Source organism: Armigeres subalbatus, chromosome 3 (genome assembly GCF_024139115.2).
Source record: "Armigeres subalbatus isolate Guangzhou_Male chromosome 3, GZ_Asu_2, whole genome shotgun sequence".
NCBI lineage: Eukaryota > Metazoa > Arthropoda > Insecta > Diptera > Culicidae > Armigeres > Armigeres subalbatus.
Window position 1 is genome coordinate 132,997,631 of NC_085141.1, and position 17,122 is coordinate 133,014,752.

General features: G+C 45.5%; 2 protein-coding genes and 1 long non-coding RNA gene across 7 annotated transcripts in view; 2 read left to right on the top strand and 1 right to left on the bottom strand.

Moving 5' to 3' along the window:
- The window catches only part of LOC134225264 (uncharacterized), a 303,832-nt gene that overhangs the window by 229,613 nt on the left and 57,097 nt on the right, over positions 1–17,122 (bottom strand). The gene's annotated exons all lie outside the window — the stretch shown is intronic.
- The window catches only part of LOC134225263 (T-box transcription factor TBX1), a 104,119-nt gene that overhangs the window by 65,389 nt on the left and 21,608 nt on the right, over positions 1–17,122 (top strand). For both annotated transcript variants that reach the window (XM_062705191.1, XM_062705192.1), the window contains 2 exons: positions 3,688–3,844; positions 4,032–4,235. In XM_062705191.1, the coding sequence (XP_062561175.1) occupies positions 3,688–3,844; positions 4,032–4,235 (361 nt within the window). The remainder of the gene's footprint in view (positions 1–3,687; positions 3,845–4,031; positions 4,236–17,122) is intronic.
- On the top strand, positions 15,017–16,382 carry LOC134225266 (uncharacterized). 4 transcript variants are annotated; one of them, XR_009983212.1, is made up of 4 exons: positions 15,017–15,498; positions 15,553–15,667; positions 15,723–15,790; positions 15,873–16,382. It is a non-coding gene; the product is annotated as an uncharacterized LOC134225266 (long non-coding RNA). The 4 variants fall into 4 exon arrangements; XR_009983210.1 differs by having other exon boundaries at positions 15,019–15,498; positions 15,723–15,804; XR_009983211.1 differs by having other exon boundaries at positions 15,037–15,498; positions 15,847–16,382.

Below are 17,122 nucleotides of genomic sequence, written 5' to 3' on the forward strand. Positions count from 1 at the left end.
AAAACTACGGATTACAGTAAAAAAAACGAACAGTGGGTAATGTCTATGACATAACCGCTAGGTGGACGTAGGACTTGACTTGACCATGCCTTCAAGATACATAATATGTCCAAATCTCTCACATCAACTATTTTGGATAAATAATCGGCGTTGCATACCATTCCTTGGCAAAATCTTCTCATCAAACCGACACAGAAATCAAATCTACCTCGAACAAGAATCATCAAAAAAATTCAGGAAGTATCTGTCCGGTCACGAAATATTAGCCTCGACAGTGGCAACCTTTCCACTGAAGAACTGCCTGAAATAAACCACAAGTTGGCTCGGCAGGGGATGTAGACTGTATCTCAGCCTTTCCACTGAAGGGCCTTCTAATCCGTGCGATAGCGACTGAAGGAGAACATTATTTTAACCCTTAGAGCCTTGAAAAAGGCTGTTTGCTTCGGCTAAGTGCAAAAAATAAGAAAACGATATTTTCAAATAACCGCGAATTTCTAGTGATGGTATAAAAAAGACTGAATGCTCTGCGAGCGAATGCACTTTTCTTTTATACCTTATTTTGAATCTTCTCTGCTTCCCAATTGGTGGGCCAATCAGCTAGTGTCTTATATACCGCTTCTTTGTCAGCCAAAGCGTCATCATCATCAACGCGTTCGAGAAGGGTTTCTTCTTTTTTACGCTTGTTGCTCGCTGCTGGCGTCTATTTCCTAACGGGACCTTTCGCTAGATACAGACCAATAAGCCGGGCAAGCGAGCTTAGAATTGCAGTTCAGGTGGGAAGTACGTGTTCTTTTCTGAGACAACATTGTTAGAAGTAGAAGGAAGGAAACACCCGGACATGGGATTTCGGGTGATAAGATTTAGAATTGGTAACATGGGACGATCATTTAGTCACGTTCGCTTTGTGTGCGGTCAGTAGCAAACAATGTTTATCTAGATATTTTTTGATCAATGCCAAAAAACCCAACATTTGATGAAAAATCGATTGATAGTTTATTAATGTTTTAGCTGTAATCGGTGTTTTCTTTATCCAAATAAGATTAAGTGAGAGATTTGGACATCTTATGAATCTTTAAAGGCATGGTCAAGCGAAGTCCTTCGTCCACTTCGCGGTTAAATCAGAAAAAAAAAATCTACTGTTAGTTTTGACGCTATTTATGAAAATCACGCATAAAATTTTATCTCTAGAATATTGGATTTGGCACCCAAGTACAATTTCTATCCCGAAGGGTATTGAAAGCATTGATATTGATCTCTATTATTGGCTCTCGGAAGAACCGTTTGTTTTTTGGACATACATGCTGCATCATGTGGCTTTTCTTCAGCCTGTCTCGGCTCAGCACCGATGCCGGCCGGTCTCGGCTCGACTCTGCTGCTGCTGCCGGTATCTGCTCAGCATTGCTGCTTTGTCGGGTCTGTAGGGTGGACTGCTGCTGTACTGGCTAGGTTTCGGCTGATGATGGTGGCTTCGATGATTTCATTTCCTGCTAAAAGGTGTGAGTGCTGTTCCATCGATGATGCAGTTGCTTCGCTTGTCCCGGTCAGAATGAAAGGAAAAAATCGCGTTGCGCTATTTTATGGCTTCTCGGCAGACCCAGCGGCTGCTCATTCGCTGGTGTCTGCACCAATCAGAACGTGGTAATGGAATGATGCAAGAATTATGCGGTACCCATATTTATAGGTTCCCTTGAGCTCAATGTTTTTCATTGAAAACAGTTTCATGCCTATTGAAACAAGTTTTTCGGGTCTTATCAAGCATGGACATGGAGGCATACTTGAAATCTGTCGATTGAGGGGCTTACCGCAGAAATTCGTCCACTGAGACGAACGCTATTAACGTTTAAAATCTTTCAACACAGCGTAACGCGGTCGATTTGAATATTTTAAAATGGCATCCGGTATAGTAAAGAGAGACGTAAGTCCTACGTCAAAAGTAGAGGAGTGTTACATATTATTGATCAGAATAAGAAAAGTAAAACAAATGACATTGAGCTTAAATCTTATATAACAATCAACAATCGGGTCATTAAGTATTGAACAAATATTTAAAGTATTAATTTGAACATATATGTAAAGTATTTGTTGAAACCTCAAGCTGGTTCAACTCGATTCAAGACAAGACAAGAACACCGTCTTCGACCAGAGTTCGTACAGACTGAACACTTATCCCTAGCAGCACACATGTCCCACATATGTTGTTGCAACAGATATGCGATTAGATTTGGTCACAATCAAGTTGCTGCAACCATTTTTGTCAGACTTGTGCTGCTCGGGATAAACACCTAGACAACGGACAGGACACATAACAACCAATGGACGGGTGGAGAATTTTCCGATCACGAAAAAATTTCCTCCTTACCGGGGCGCTCCATAGCCCCGATCGACGTCGCTATCCGCACGGCCACGAAGCCCACAGTTAATCAAAATGTATAATAAAAATAAAACTATTAGGGCGATGTCTCCGGTTGTGGGCCACTCTGCAAAACTTTTGACACTTGATAGATACGGCTAATCTGAGTAAAGTGAAACTTGTAGTTTGACAGCACACATTATCAGAGCTAATGACTAACACTTTATATATTCCCCAAGTATGATACATCGAACCAAAACATTGAATGGAGGTGAGTGTGATATTTTGTCTTTTAGTACATTAAGTGTACTTTGAGATATGATATCAAATTCCATCCAATGCAATGATTGTGTTTGTCCCGTGCAACTGAAGTGCGCTGGCATGAGAACCAGCACTTTACTTCAAATTTATCCACTTGTAGCGGGGTCAATAATCAACACTTCATATTAGTAGCTGTAGAATTATTCCTTTTGTGTAAAACAATATAAATAGCTCTAGAAACATATGATGACGGCCGAAAAGCCAACAAGGCTGAACTGAGAAAAATGAGGATCAATTTTTCTATGACTAATTTAATTCATTTATTGAAGTAGAAACTCATTCCATTGCCAAAAACATGTCAATGCTATACGTAAATGGTTATATTATAACAGCAAAGTTAGATTATTAGAAACACTATTCGAAAACTACAAGATTTCAGCTAAAACAAAAATCACGCCGTTTACTCGCATTACCGACAGCACGTCTGGCTTTTAAGCCGTTCGCTCAAAGCTAGTAAATATCATCGGGTTTGTTTAGATTTGTTTGCCAGAGCAGTTTTGCTTTACATACGATATATTGATAACCTAGTAAGAATATGCATTTTAAAATAATTTAAAGCCAGATTTTCAAATAAACAATAAAAAGTGAACGGCCTAAAAACCAAAGCAAAACGCTCAGTATGGTATTTAAAGGCGCCAAACAAAGGACTTAAAAACCACTATGGTGCAAATGGTTCAAGAGACGTTCACTCAAAATAGCAATAAAAGTGTTGTTTAAGGAATATCAAGAACGGAGCTTTACCTAGCATGAAGGTTTATTAACAAGGTAATCGTTAATGCTAGAAAATCGAAAAATATGGTTTTGTTTTATAAGCCGTAATCATATGTAACGCGAGATAGTAACTTCGAAGAAAAGTTAGGTGAGGTCTCTAACTTTCCATTAGGGTCATAATACTGCATATTATTGACTTAAAAAAAGTTTAGAGCGAAAATCGCAACTAATCCCACAACCGGAGACACTCCTCTATTCATTTGTTTTGACTAGACTATCCAAGCTGATCAAATGCAATGTTTCAGATCCAGCTGGGTGGTGGCTGGGAAAGCGGATCCGATATCCCCTCCCCGAATAAGCGTCCATCAAGACTCACCCGCAACCGGTGCCACGTGGATGAAGCAAACGATTTCTTTCGACAAGCTGAAACTGACCAACAATCAGTTAGACGATAACGGACACGTAAGTTCACCATGAATACATCTACAATATGTGTCTGTCAGTGCGTTAAGCTGCGTCTTGATGTTTGATATTTCATCAAACTCATATAAACAGACCAGTTAGCACTCCACTTATCACCTTCATTTTGTTCGCACCCTCCTCTGATCTAACCTCTTCTCCTATCGTTTCCAACCCGCGAACCGAACAGATCATCCTCAACTCAATGCATCGGTATCAGCCGCGCCTTCATGTCTGCCACTTTTCCCGAACAAGCACCAGCAACAATAACAACAACCACAACCACCACCACCACCGGGGACCAATCAAAACCGAGAAGGACATGCTGTCGTATCGAACATTCGTATTTCCGGAAACATCGTTTACCGCAGTCACGGCCTACCAGAATCAACGAGTAAGTAATGTTCTTGAGTTTAATCGTTAGGTAGAACATTATAGATTCGACCGTTTTTCTTTATTTACGTGAATTTTAAAGATATCGCTAGTTCTTCACTTTAAATTAGTATGGAGTTACTAATTTATGGTATCATACATTATTTTTGTATACTCACCAATAAAATAAGGCATAATGATTCTTATTTCATTTTTTTTAATAGCCGGTAGTGTTATTACTTTTAAGCCGTTGAAATATAATTTATAGATTCAACTAAGAGCCTAAGAGCCTTTTTTTTGCGTTCTCCGTAAATCATCTACATACTTGAGAGCTGATAACAACGGTTCGCAACAGCTTTAAAACGCCGCCCTGGTGTTGATAGAAGGTCGGTGGTTTCATATATGTATAACATTATCCAGTAGGTGGTTTCGTTTTGTGCAAATCGAAATATCCACCTACATGAAACATCCTCAATTAAATGAAGCTAAACAAACCGTTTACCTGGCTTTGTTTACTCTTATGAAAGTGTTATTATTTTTGCTTATGCTCGGTCATTAGAAATCAAATTTCAGCGTGGAATCCACTCCTACACGAGTGCTCATGGCTTCGAGTAATCTAATTGTCTGACGCTTATTACAAAACTGGATGTCATAAATTAGATCAACAGTAGCAAACTGAAACACTTGTCTTAGACTTAAATGCTACTTAATGATCTCTCCCTCGCCACAGACAGGAAGAATGTCACGATGGGGAGTTGATCGTGCAGAACCAACCACGCGTGCACGCTGCAGCAGTGGGGACCACATAAAGCGGAGTTATGTGGCGTGCTCGAGACAATGTCATAAATATATTCGGGCGAGTCATCAAGTGGAAATGAAAAATGTCTTGGAAAATGCCTCGGTTCTGGTCGTGAGCACAATTCACAACCTAACACAGATGCTTACTCAAGAGTCAAGGTAATGTTTTGCGGTGATTTATACTAGGCAATTAGTGACGTTGCAAGATGGATTAGGAATATTTTTATAATAAATTAATTAGGACTGGTTTCCATAGACTTGCTCTGAAAAATTGGAAGGTATTTTTTAAGAATTGTTTTGGAATATTCGCAATAATTACTCGGGCAAGTGGTTAACGTATGTCTAGGGAGCATCAACTGATGAAACCAGCTCTCTTCCGCTGACCTGTCGAAGGTTTGGCTGGATTGGCCCCTGTCATTGTCGGCGATCTGGTCGATTGGATGTCTTCCTGTGCATTCTCCATAGCTTGGCGTCATATTTATATTCTGGCTCTACTTTTTTATGATTGATGACATCTTTCTGACATTTCTAGAAACACTCCATTTCTAAAACAGACCACAGCAATGAATGAACTGTATACTGTGCACTGTAGGTCTTCTAGAGACTGAGCCAATTCTAGTTTTATTGTATTTATTTATGTCCATAAACAATTGAGAATTTTCCACAAAACAAAAATTAATTATCACTTTTAAAAGCAAAAATTGCAATTATAAAAAAAGAATGTTCCATGAAGAAATCAAATTTCCATTTCCATTAATAGATCAAATATTTTAGCAATAAACAATTACAAAATTTTCCACAAAATAAATTCTTATTGCCATGAAAAATAGAAATTTTTCTCCGAATAATCAACAAAGAGCAATAAAAAAAAGATAATTTAAAAAAATACAGAAGAGCAATAAAAATGATAAAATTTTCCTTGACTTTAAACGTTTTTAACAAAATGGAAAAATGCTTAGTTTTGCTGCTTTTTCATATTTCTTTAAGGAAATTTAGACTTGCTCCATCACTGCTAGAGATTCAAACAGCCATCCAAAGAATGAAATCGAATAAAGCCCAAGATCGCATATAAGCCGAGATGCTCAAGGCTGACCCCATGACATCCGCTCAACTACTGCATCGTTTATTTCGTAACATCTGGACACAGCAACTTTCGCGGTCGACTGGATGCAAGGTATCTAAGTGAAGGTACCTAAAAAGAATGACCTGACCGTATGCGATAACTGGCGAGGCATCATGTTGCTGTGTACCGTTCTCAAAGTTATATGCAAAATAATCCTAGCCCGGCTTCAGGAGAAGATCGATGCGACTCTCTGGCGGCAGCAGCCCGGATTCCGTGTCGGAAGATCCTGTGTGGACCATATTGTCACGCTCCTTATCATTCTGGAGCAGGTCAACGGATTCCAAGAGTCCCTTTACTTGGTATTCATTGACTACGAAAAAGCTTTCGACCGTCTCAATAACGAGAATGTGTGGGGCGCCCTGAGACGCAAGGGAGTTCCTGAGAAAATCATCGGCCTCAACGAAGCACAGTACGAGGCCTTTGTTACGTAAGTTATGATTTTGCGCTATGTTGACTAATAATAATCTAGTGTGCAAATATGTTCCGTGCACAAAACCCAGTGTAAACCCGATTGAATGTAAACACTCAGAAATGCTAAAGGGCATAAACTTGAAAATAAGAAACCCACATAAATTTTCTGTCACACGAGAGTGACAGCGACCACATCCGCTGCAAGAGTGAACGAAAGCCGACGGACTAAGTGAAAATCGGGCTGACCTGTGGCTCATCGCGTGTGTTACCGTTGCATGCTCGCAAAAAAAAGGTGAACCGGAACGCATTGACCGGCATCATCAAAGGTGCACAGAAGAAGCGTGACAGAACACAGAATTAGCGCGGCAAAGTCCTGGAACAACCACACAACGTGTGTTGGTTTGGCGCAAGCATCGAAATTCCGGGGGGCCAGACATCCAGCACCAGTGTCGATTACCACACGATCGATCGACTGGGGGAGCGCACTGAGGGGTAAGAAACTTCCTATTGTGTTCAGAATGGTTTCTAATGGTGGACTTAATGCAGGATCTCGCACGGCGTCGTTCTTTCCGGACACGGTCCACATCCGACCAACAGAAGTGCTTTCCCAGGAAGCTAAAGTGAACACACATTGTTGGCGTTCGGAGAAGCAAACTGACGGGTAAGAAAACTTGTCATGATGGTCAGAAAGTGTTTTAATAGTGCATTTAATGCAGGATCCCGCACGCCATCACTCTTTCGGAACGTGGTCCACATTTGAGCAACAGAAGAGCCTTCCCAGGAAGTACGAATGAACGGGTATTTTTAGCCGCACTCATTCTAACCAGAAATTTGCCTCAGGGCTCTTTCTTTTGTGCTTTCTGCAGCTAGACACGCTGATCAAGAGCAACGGCTCCCCGAACGAGAAGCAAAGAGCGACGACGATTGAGGTGAGGGACTACCGAGGGATCCGAGTAAGGACCACACTGCGTGAGAGGTAGGAGGCGAAAAGCGTTCGAGTGGCGTAAACCAGCTCATTCGAGAGGCGGTGTGCAGGGATCACACTCGGTCAGCTCCTAGCAGCGGGGGCGAGGTAAATCTAATTCCTCTTCGGCCGACATAGCGCCCCATCTGCGAGGTACCTGTGGATCGACGAGCCCTTGACACAGACAGGGGTCCCCAACTCACCTTCGACGGGCAGGTCTGGTTGATGACAGGTATGCGGAGAGATGCACGAAGCAAAGGTAGCAGCAGACGTGAGTGCTAGGATTAAGAACATGTAAAAGGGAAGAAGAGAAGCATGCATAGTGAGCAGGAGAGTAGGGCCGCAGAAAGAAGCATGGAGGGTATGAAGCACAATAATAAAATGTTTGCACACTAAGTCTTGTTTTGTGGCGTTTGTAGTTGACTAGCCCGGCCGACTAATCCCCTTTTATCACGGAAAGGTCGTTTCACAACACTGGCGCCCAACAAAACGAACCATTTAGTTTGTGGTTTGTAGATTTTTGAGTTTTTGGAAATTTGTGTTGAGTTTGTGGCACAATTTCTGTTTAGTAACACGTTTAGAACCTACCACTTATTTTATTAGTTGGCTAATTTTAGACCTTAAGGATCATGGATCCAGCAAGCCTGACAGAAGAGGAAATAGGTTACGAATTGGCGTTGCGCCACGTAACTAATCTTGGTTCACTTCCTCGCAGGGCGAGAGCCGTCCGTTTGCGTGCTCTTATGCAGGAAGATGAAATTAAAAACACAATTTATGACACTTCTTCTCACGTTATGGAAGCTGTCGACAATATCAGTCAATGTCAATCGGAAGTTAGCAAAATAGTTTCGGAACTCGACGGAGCCTTCAAGCGCGGTGATCTTCCAGCAGTGCGTGTAATACGATCGCGTTTAATTCATTATCGCGATCGCTTAGCCATCGTAGATCCTCCTGCCAATCACAGTGAAACTCATGCAACATTATCGCTACTGGTGCAGTTTTCGTTGGAGGATACAGACGACGCATTGGGAAGAACGAAGAAACAGGTGAGAACAAAAGTGAACAGTGATAGTGCGAAAAACACTGGTGCTGTTCCCAAAGGAACGATGCAGACTTCCACATCACCCGGAGCAAACTTTCGAGGATTCGACGAGAACGGAGATCCAAGGGAGCAGTCGAATGAAGAAAATCAAGATTTCGTCATCCAAACCGAGGAAGTTAGACAACAATCCAGATCGACGCCAACAATGACCGATCCGTTAGCAGCACTTCCAACGCGAAATAGTTCAAATGTCCAGGGCAGTGAACATGGAGCAGAATCCCTAGAAGTTCAACGAGTCAATCGAGGAAGAGGTTACAGGAATGCGAGTCAACGTCCAACGGTGCAGAGTAGCAGGTATAGCCTACAGAAAGAATCCAGCATGCGTGAGCCAACGTTCAGTAGCTTCGCTCCACCTCCGTATGAGTCGAGAACAGAAGCAGTCGAGCCAGACGTTAGGGAGGATTTACACTTCCAGGAGTACAATCAGCTGCGCAATGAGTTGCTGCGCAATCTGAATCAGCGATGGGAAAACCGCGCTCCGTATCGAAACCAAGGTTGGCAAGATAACGTTCCGAGGCCGCTGTTCGAGGAAAGGAGGACGCTGAAAGCAATTCACAACTGGCCGTTCCGCTACAAGGGGGAAAAGGATGGCTCATCGCTGAACACATTCCTGCAACGAGTAGAAACATTCGCCGCATCAGAAGCAATCGCCGTACAGCAACATGTATGCTACAGGTGTATTCGGTACCTGGGAGGATTTCAAACGCCTAATCAGACACGAGTTCCTACCAGCAAGCTACGCTTATATCTTGAGGGCAGAGGCATACCACCGCATACAAGGCGAGGAAGAGCCGTTCAACAAATTCTACCAGGACATCTCGACTCTATTCCAATACGTTGATCCACCGATGAGCGATCTGGAGAAGCTGTTCATAATCAAGAAGAACATGAATTCAACGTACGCGCCCATCGCCGCTTCGCAGAACTCCATGCGATTGCTGGTGAAAGCATGTAAGGAACTGGATGAACTCCGAAAGCTGCAGCAATACCAGCGGCGGATCTTGCTGCCTTACGGTGCTTTGATAGAACCAGCTTTAGCCACTCCAAATCCGTCACAGCGTCAAGCAAAACCACAGCAACCATTGCAACGTTTTGGAAGAGTCCATGCATTGGAAGTAGACAACGCGCAGAGCTACACAAGTGGTGAAGTACCGGTGGAAAGCGACTGTCCAGAAGAGGAGAGAATAGACCAGCATATGGAGGCGATACTACAGCAAGTGAACGCTCTCAAACTACGATTCGACCGTCGTGAAGCAGTAAGTAGGCAAGTTTTCGACCAGCAGCGTCAACAATCGTCGGGCGGTAGTTCCAATGTCCAACAAGGACAGATGCCTGAAGCAACAATCGCTCGTGGGCCACCTGCAGTGATTATGTGCTGGAATTGTGACGAAGAGGGACACCGCTTCATGGATTGTGCTAAACCACAGGCTGTGCTGTTCTGCTACCGCTGTGGACAGAAGGGATTCTCGCTACGAAGCTGTCCAACGTGCCGTCAACGTTCGGGAAACGCGATAGCGGGGAACCAATAACCGAGGGAGCAGAGTCCTCGCATCAAGTCAACGATCCCTCAACAATACCAGACACACTCGAAATCAGTTCACTGATCATCAACCCCGACAATGACAATCGCCCTCACGCAGTAGTAGAAGTTCTCGGCAGGCAGATTACAGGGTTACTCGATAGTGGCGCCAACTGCTCCATCCTAGGAGGCGATCACACGAGGTTAGCACAGGAGTTAGGACTACAGAAAACAGCACTTGAAGGAGGAATACGAACAGCCGACGGCACCGAGCACAAGATACAGTCCTACACTCGGCTACCGGTAGCATACAACAACAAGAACGAAGTCGTCACCATGTTGCTACTCCCAACTTTGCCGACGTGTGTGATTTTCGGAATGAACTTCTGGAACACTTTCGGCATCAAGCCTATTTGTTGTACCATGGCTCTGCAAGCCGAGAAGGAAGAGAAGTCAAAACAGGAAGCGACAAAGGAGGTATGCACGTAAGAGCACATTCGACTCCAGGAAGCAATAAGTAAATTCCCGAAAGCAGAACCCGGAAAGCTGGGCAGAACGGATCGCTATACCCACCGCATCGACATAGGAGACGCAAAACCACGGAAACAACGCTACTACCCGATGTCGAAGTACGTGCTGGATGAAGTGAACAAGGAGATCGACCGTATGCTGGAACTCGACGTGATTGAAGAGGCACTATTCTCGCCGTGGAATAATCCGTTAGTAGCCGTGAAGAAGAAAACTGGTCAATATCGAGTATGTCTAGACGCGCGTCACCTCAACTCGGTGATGGTAAACGAGGGGTATCCAATACCTCAGATATCTGCGATCATGAACAATCTCAGTGGTTGCACATACATCTCAGCGATCGACCTGAAAGATGCCTTCTGGCAGCTACCGCTGGAAACCAGTTCTCGTCCAGTCACAGCGTTTACGGTGCCACAGAGAGGTCACTTCCAGTTTAAGGTCGTGCCGTTTGGTCTGTGCACGGCGAGCCAGGCTCTGGCGCGTCTCATGACCCACTTGTTCGCTGACTTGGAGCCCCATGTGTTTCATTACCTCGATGACATCATCATCTGTTCCCGTACTTTCGATGAACACATTAAGATGCTGGAGAAGGTCGCCCAACGGTTGAAGGATGCGGGACTGACTATCTCCGCCGATAAATCGAAGTTTTGTTTGGAAGAGATGAAGTACCTGGGGTACGTGCTCAATCAGAGTGGATGGAACGTCGACCAGGAGAAGATTGAGTGCATAGTTCGGTTTCCAGTTCCGCAGTGCAGGAAGGAGGTGCAACGGTTTCTGGGCATGTCGAACTGGTATCGCAGATTCATAGCGAACTTCTCGAGAATCGCAGTTCCTCTCACGGAGCTAACAAAGACAAAAGCGAAGTTTCGCTGGACAAGCGAAGCGGACGAAGCATTTCTGAAGCTCAAATCAGCTCTCGTATCGGCACCAGTTTTAGCAATGCCCGATCACTGCAAGCCATTCGCCATCGCCTGTGACGCTAGCGACGTGGCGATAGGTGCTGTTTTGACCCAGGAAACTGACGGAGAAGAACACCCCATAGCATATTTCTCGCAAAAGCTATCATCCTCCGAGAGAAAATACTCAGTAACCGAGCGGGAGTGCCTCGCCGTTATCAGAGCGATTGAGAAATTCAGAGCGTATGTGGAAGGAACAAAGTTTACGGTGCACTGCGATCACTCGGCGTTAAGCTATCTCAAGTCCATGAAGAACCCGACGGCGCTCATGAGTCGCTGGATACTGAGACTTAACGCATTCGATTTTGATATCAAATACCGGAAGGGAGTAATAAACACAGTTCCAGACGCACTGTCGAGAATTGTAAACGCACTAGTGTTTTCGGTAGATGCTTCGGTCGATCAGTGGTATCAACGGTTGGTTCAACGAGTACAGCAAGAGGGTGGCAAATTCCCGGATTTCCGCGTGGTGAACCAAGAACTCTACAAGAACTGCAGTTGCAAGAACCAAGAAGGAGCAGTAGAGCATAAGTGGAAGAAGGTCGTGCCACTCAATCAGCGAGCAGAAGTAATTGCGAAGTTCCACGATTCAACTTCAGGAGCGCATCTAGGTTTCCAGAAAACATGGCAGAAGATCCAACACCACTTCTACTGGCCCAAGATGATTGAAGACGTGGCTCGGTATGTTAGAAGCTGTGAAACTTGTAAAGCAAGCAAAGCCCCAAATAAAGCGATGATGCCAAACATGGGAGGTCTCAAGCCGGCTCGCGTGCCGTGGGAATTAGTATCCATTGACTTCGTCGGTCCGTTCACTCGCTCACGCATCGGGAACACGGTGATGCTCGTCGTAGTGGACTGGGTAACAAAATACGTCATCGTTCATCCAATGAGGTCAGCAGACTCGCTCAAAATGGTGGAATTTCTGGAAAAACAAGTTTTCCTTCGATACTCGCGGCCACGGATCATCCTCTCAGACAACGGAAAGCAGTTTCTTTCGGCAGCTTTCAAAGCTTTGATCTCCAAGCACAACATCATTCACATGAAGACCGCGTTCTACTGTCCGATGGTGAACAATGCCGAAAGAGTGAACCGCGTACTGATCACGTGCATACGTGCTCTCCTGGATGAAGATCACCGGGGGTGGGACGAGAACCTGCCAGCGATCGTCGCAGCTATAAACGGAGCAAAGCACGAAGCCACCGGTGTCAGTCCGCATTACGCCAACTTCGGCAGGGAGCTGATATTGCATACCGATCTTTACACTCAGCAGGAGTTGAACACGCCAGATGATCCCAAGGTAGCTCAAGACGTTCGTCTCTCAGCGATTCGCCGAATCCAAGAATTCATCATCCAACGCATCAAGAACAACCACGAGAAAACCAAGCAGCGTTACAACCTGAGGACACGGAACATCACGTTCAAGATCGGCGATCTCGTCTGGCGAAGAACCTTCACACAGTCATCCAAGGTGGATCACATTAATCGCAAGCTCGATTCCAAGTTCGTTCCAGCTACAGTGATCAAGATTATCGGAAGCAACCTATACATGCTGGAGGACGTACGGAATGGCAAGCGTGGTCAGTACCACGCCAAGGACATTAAACCCGACTAGTGCAGTAATTAACAAGCTATGTAAACAGCAAAAGCTGTCAACAAAAGATTATCCACGGAGAATCGACAAAATACGCAAGGCGGTCAAGGTTCAACGGTGCAGAACGAGGAGACAACACCCAAGGGAAGCAGATGGTACGCAGTGAAACAACAAGCCGACAAGCTCCGGAAACACGGAGGACCTAGACGGTGCTGCTCCACGTAGAATTCAATTCTCGTCACCGGAATCAAACTTTACCGTTCAGCGGCATCAACACGACAAACGTCCTAGCAAGGCGTCAGTCAGGTGTGATGAGCAACAACATTATATTAAACTACCTCTCCACCTAGACACTCCTTCAGCTATGTACGCAGCAATCGCTGCCAACCACAACCTTCATCGGAAAACAACATACGCTATGCGGTCATCACATCAAACAACACCAAGGCCAATCGGCCTACTACAGGCAAGGGAGACTGGAACTCTGAAGTTTGGAGTAAGAGGCTCCAGATGCCACTGAGAAACAAGCCAAATTGCGGTCCACCGCCCATTCCCATCGCGCCAGGGGATGGACCGTTTGCCGTTCACGATACGGGAGAAATCGTACCCTTCGATTCTGGAAACGGGACTTTGGGAGCGCGGAGTTGATGCTTACGGCCACTATCAGGCGCAGCGGGATATCAGCTGGCAGTACTGGGAGAATTGAAGGCTTCGTATGAAGCCTAAAGCAGGCGCGGGAGATTGGAACCCTGAAAGTTAGTAGGGAGGCCCCAAGTACCAAAAACAGAGTCGGCGCGGCCGAAAAAGCAGAGTCGCTACATCCGACAGGCGGCGCGGGAGGTTGGGACCCTGAAAGCTAGTAAGGAGGCTCCAAATGCCATTGACAATCAAGCAAGCTATGCAAGCAGAAGCAGAGGAGCAGAAGCAAGGAGCTGTCAACGAAGAGCGAAACCGCCACTAAAACACGTTCTACGGAAAAGGTTAGAGGACCAACGACAAGAAACGAAACCTCGCCATCCTTGCCATCAAGTCGACCACCACATCAGATACAGCTGCAAACACGGTCACTACCACATCATCCGAAAAAACATCGATCAGCGTTTAGCCGACTGGAGCCGGCGTACAAGCAGCATTGCCTACACAACAACAATCTTCCGAGAAGGCAAGCTAGCGACAAAGGTGCAAATCCGTCTGAACGACATTGACTGATACAGGCATGGGTCTAGAACGCAGTGGTAGTCTGTTACATGGGGGTCACTACGAAAAACTCTACCGAAGCAACGCGACCGGGGGGCGCGGTAAAACCTCCTATTGGGCTCGTAGTGATTTAGGATTCGGAAATGTTTCCTTTTCTCAAACGTAACATTCAGTATCCGCTGTACTCGTTCTTTTATTAGCCAACTTTAGTGTACATTTTCGTTACATGTAAGATCTCTAGTTTTATTGTAGCTCCTAAAACTAGTGTAGATCAGTTTTGAGTGTTTTGCCACAGGAAGGGCATGGCACAGATGATGGGACAAGAAAAGCGCAGAGACTTTTGCTCATTAGTGAGCGTTCAGATCACCTCTGGCAGGACTCGCTGCCGTTATGTTTGTTTTGATTATGTTTGAGCTTTTGAATCTGGCAAGCAAAGATGCTTGCGTGTGTTAGTTATGCTGTAGTTGTCAAAATCTTAAGGTCTGCTTAAGTCGATGACGTTTTGATCTGCTCTGTCTCTCTGCGACTTTTTGATGAAGTGAGTCTAAGAGTTTTTTGTGAGCTGCCTGTCGGCGCTCACAAAAAACTCTGCCCCTGTGGTGAGGTTGTGTTACGTAAGTTATGATTTTGCGCTATGTTGACTAATAATAATCTAGTGTGCAAATATGTTCCGTGCACAAAACCCAGTGTAAACCCGATTGAATGTAAACACTCAGAAATGCTAAAGGGCATAAACTTGAAAATAAGAAACCCACATAAATTTTCTGTCACACGAGAGTGACAGCGACCACATCCGCTGCAAGAGTGAACGAAAGCCGACGGACTAAGTGAAAATCGGGCTGACCTGTGGCTCATCGCGTGTGTTACCGTTGCATGCTCGCAAAAAAAAAAAAAAGGTGAACCGGAACGCATTGACCGGCATCATCAAAGGTGCACAGAAGAAGCGTGACAGAACACAGAATTAGCGCGGCAAAGTCCTGGAACAACCACACAACGTGTGTTGGTTTGGCGCAAGCATCGAAATTCCGGGGGGCCAGACATCCAGCACCAGTGTCGATTACCACACGATCGATCGACTGGGGGAGCGCACTGAGGGGTAAGAAACTTCCTATTGTGTTCAGAATGGTTTCTAATGGTGGACTTAATGCAGGATCTCGCACGGCGTCGTTCTTTCCGGACACGGTCCACATCCGACCAACAGAAGTGCTTTCCCAGGAAGCTAAAGTGAACACACATTGTTGGCGTTCGGAGAAGCAAACTGACGGGTAAGAAAACTTGTCATGATGGTCAGAAAGTGTTTTAATAGTGCATTTAATGCAGGATCCCGCACGCCATCACTCTTTCGGAACGTGGTCCACATTTGAGCAACAGAAGAGCCTTCCCAGGAAGTACGAATGAACGGGTATTTTTAGCCGCACTCATTCTAACCAGAAATTTGCCTCAGGGCTCTTTCTTTTGTGCTTTCTGCAGCTAGACACGCTGATCAAGAGCAACGGCTCCCCGAACGAGAAGCAAAGAGCGACGACGATTGAGGTGAGGGACTACCGAGGGATCCGAGTAAGGACCACACTGCGTGAGAGGTAGGAGGCGAAAAGCGTTCGAGTGGCGTAAACCAGCTCATTCGAGAGGCGGTGTGCAGGGATCACACTCGGTCAGCTCCTAGCAGCGGGGGCGAGGTAAATCTAATTCCTCTTCGGCCGACATAGCGCCCCATCTGCGAGGTACCTGTGGATCGACGAGCCCTTGACACAGACAGGGGTCCCCAGCTCACCTTCGACGGGCAGGTCTGGTTGATGACAGGTATGCGGAGAGATGCACGAAGCAAAGGTAGCAGCAGACGTGAGTGCTAGGATTAAGAACATGTAAAAGGGAAGAAGAGAAGCATGCATAGTGAGCAGGAGAGTAGGGCCGCAGAAAGAAGCATGGAGGGTATGAAGCACAATAATAAAATGTTTGCACACTAAGTCTTGTTTTGTGGCGTTTGTAGTTGACTAGCCCGGCCGACTAATCCCCTTTTATCACGGAAAGGTCGTTTCACAACACCTTTTAGTGTAGAGTGCTGCACAATAGGGTCCTGTCCGACCCTTTTCGGGTCGTAGCTGGTGTGAGGCAAGTATGTATTCTATCACCGTTACTGTTCCTCATCGTAATCGACGAGATTCTGGTAGATGCGATTGACCGTGAACTCCTCGCGCAACGGCGCTCTGATATGCAGAGTAAGCTCAACGACCTTGCCGAGCGCTCCTCTTAGTCATCAACGTCAACAAAACCAAATCGGTGGATGTAAAAACGGTGACTCCTTCCAGTTTCACAGTAGCCGGGCAACCACTGGAGAATGTTGAAAGCTTCCAATATCTTGGTAGCCAAATGGCGTCAGACGGCGGTACCAAGATCGACATAGGCACACGGATCAAGAAAGCAAGGGCTGCCTTTGCGAGTTTAAGAAATATCTGGAAAAACAGGCAGATAAGTGAACGCACCAAAATACGAATTTTCAACTCTAACGTGAAATCTGTGCTGTTATACGCTAGCGAAACATGGTGTATATCAGTGGAGAACACTCAACGGCTGCAGGTGTTCATTAACAGATGCCTGCGGTATATAATTCGGGCCTGGTGGCCTCACAACTGGATCTCAAATAACGAAACGAAATCTGTAAACAAGCATTAGACCAACCCAGCGGGACATCGCAGCAGAGGCAGACCCAGAGGCTCTTTGCA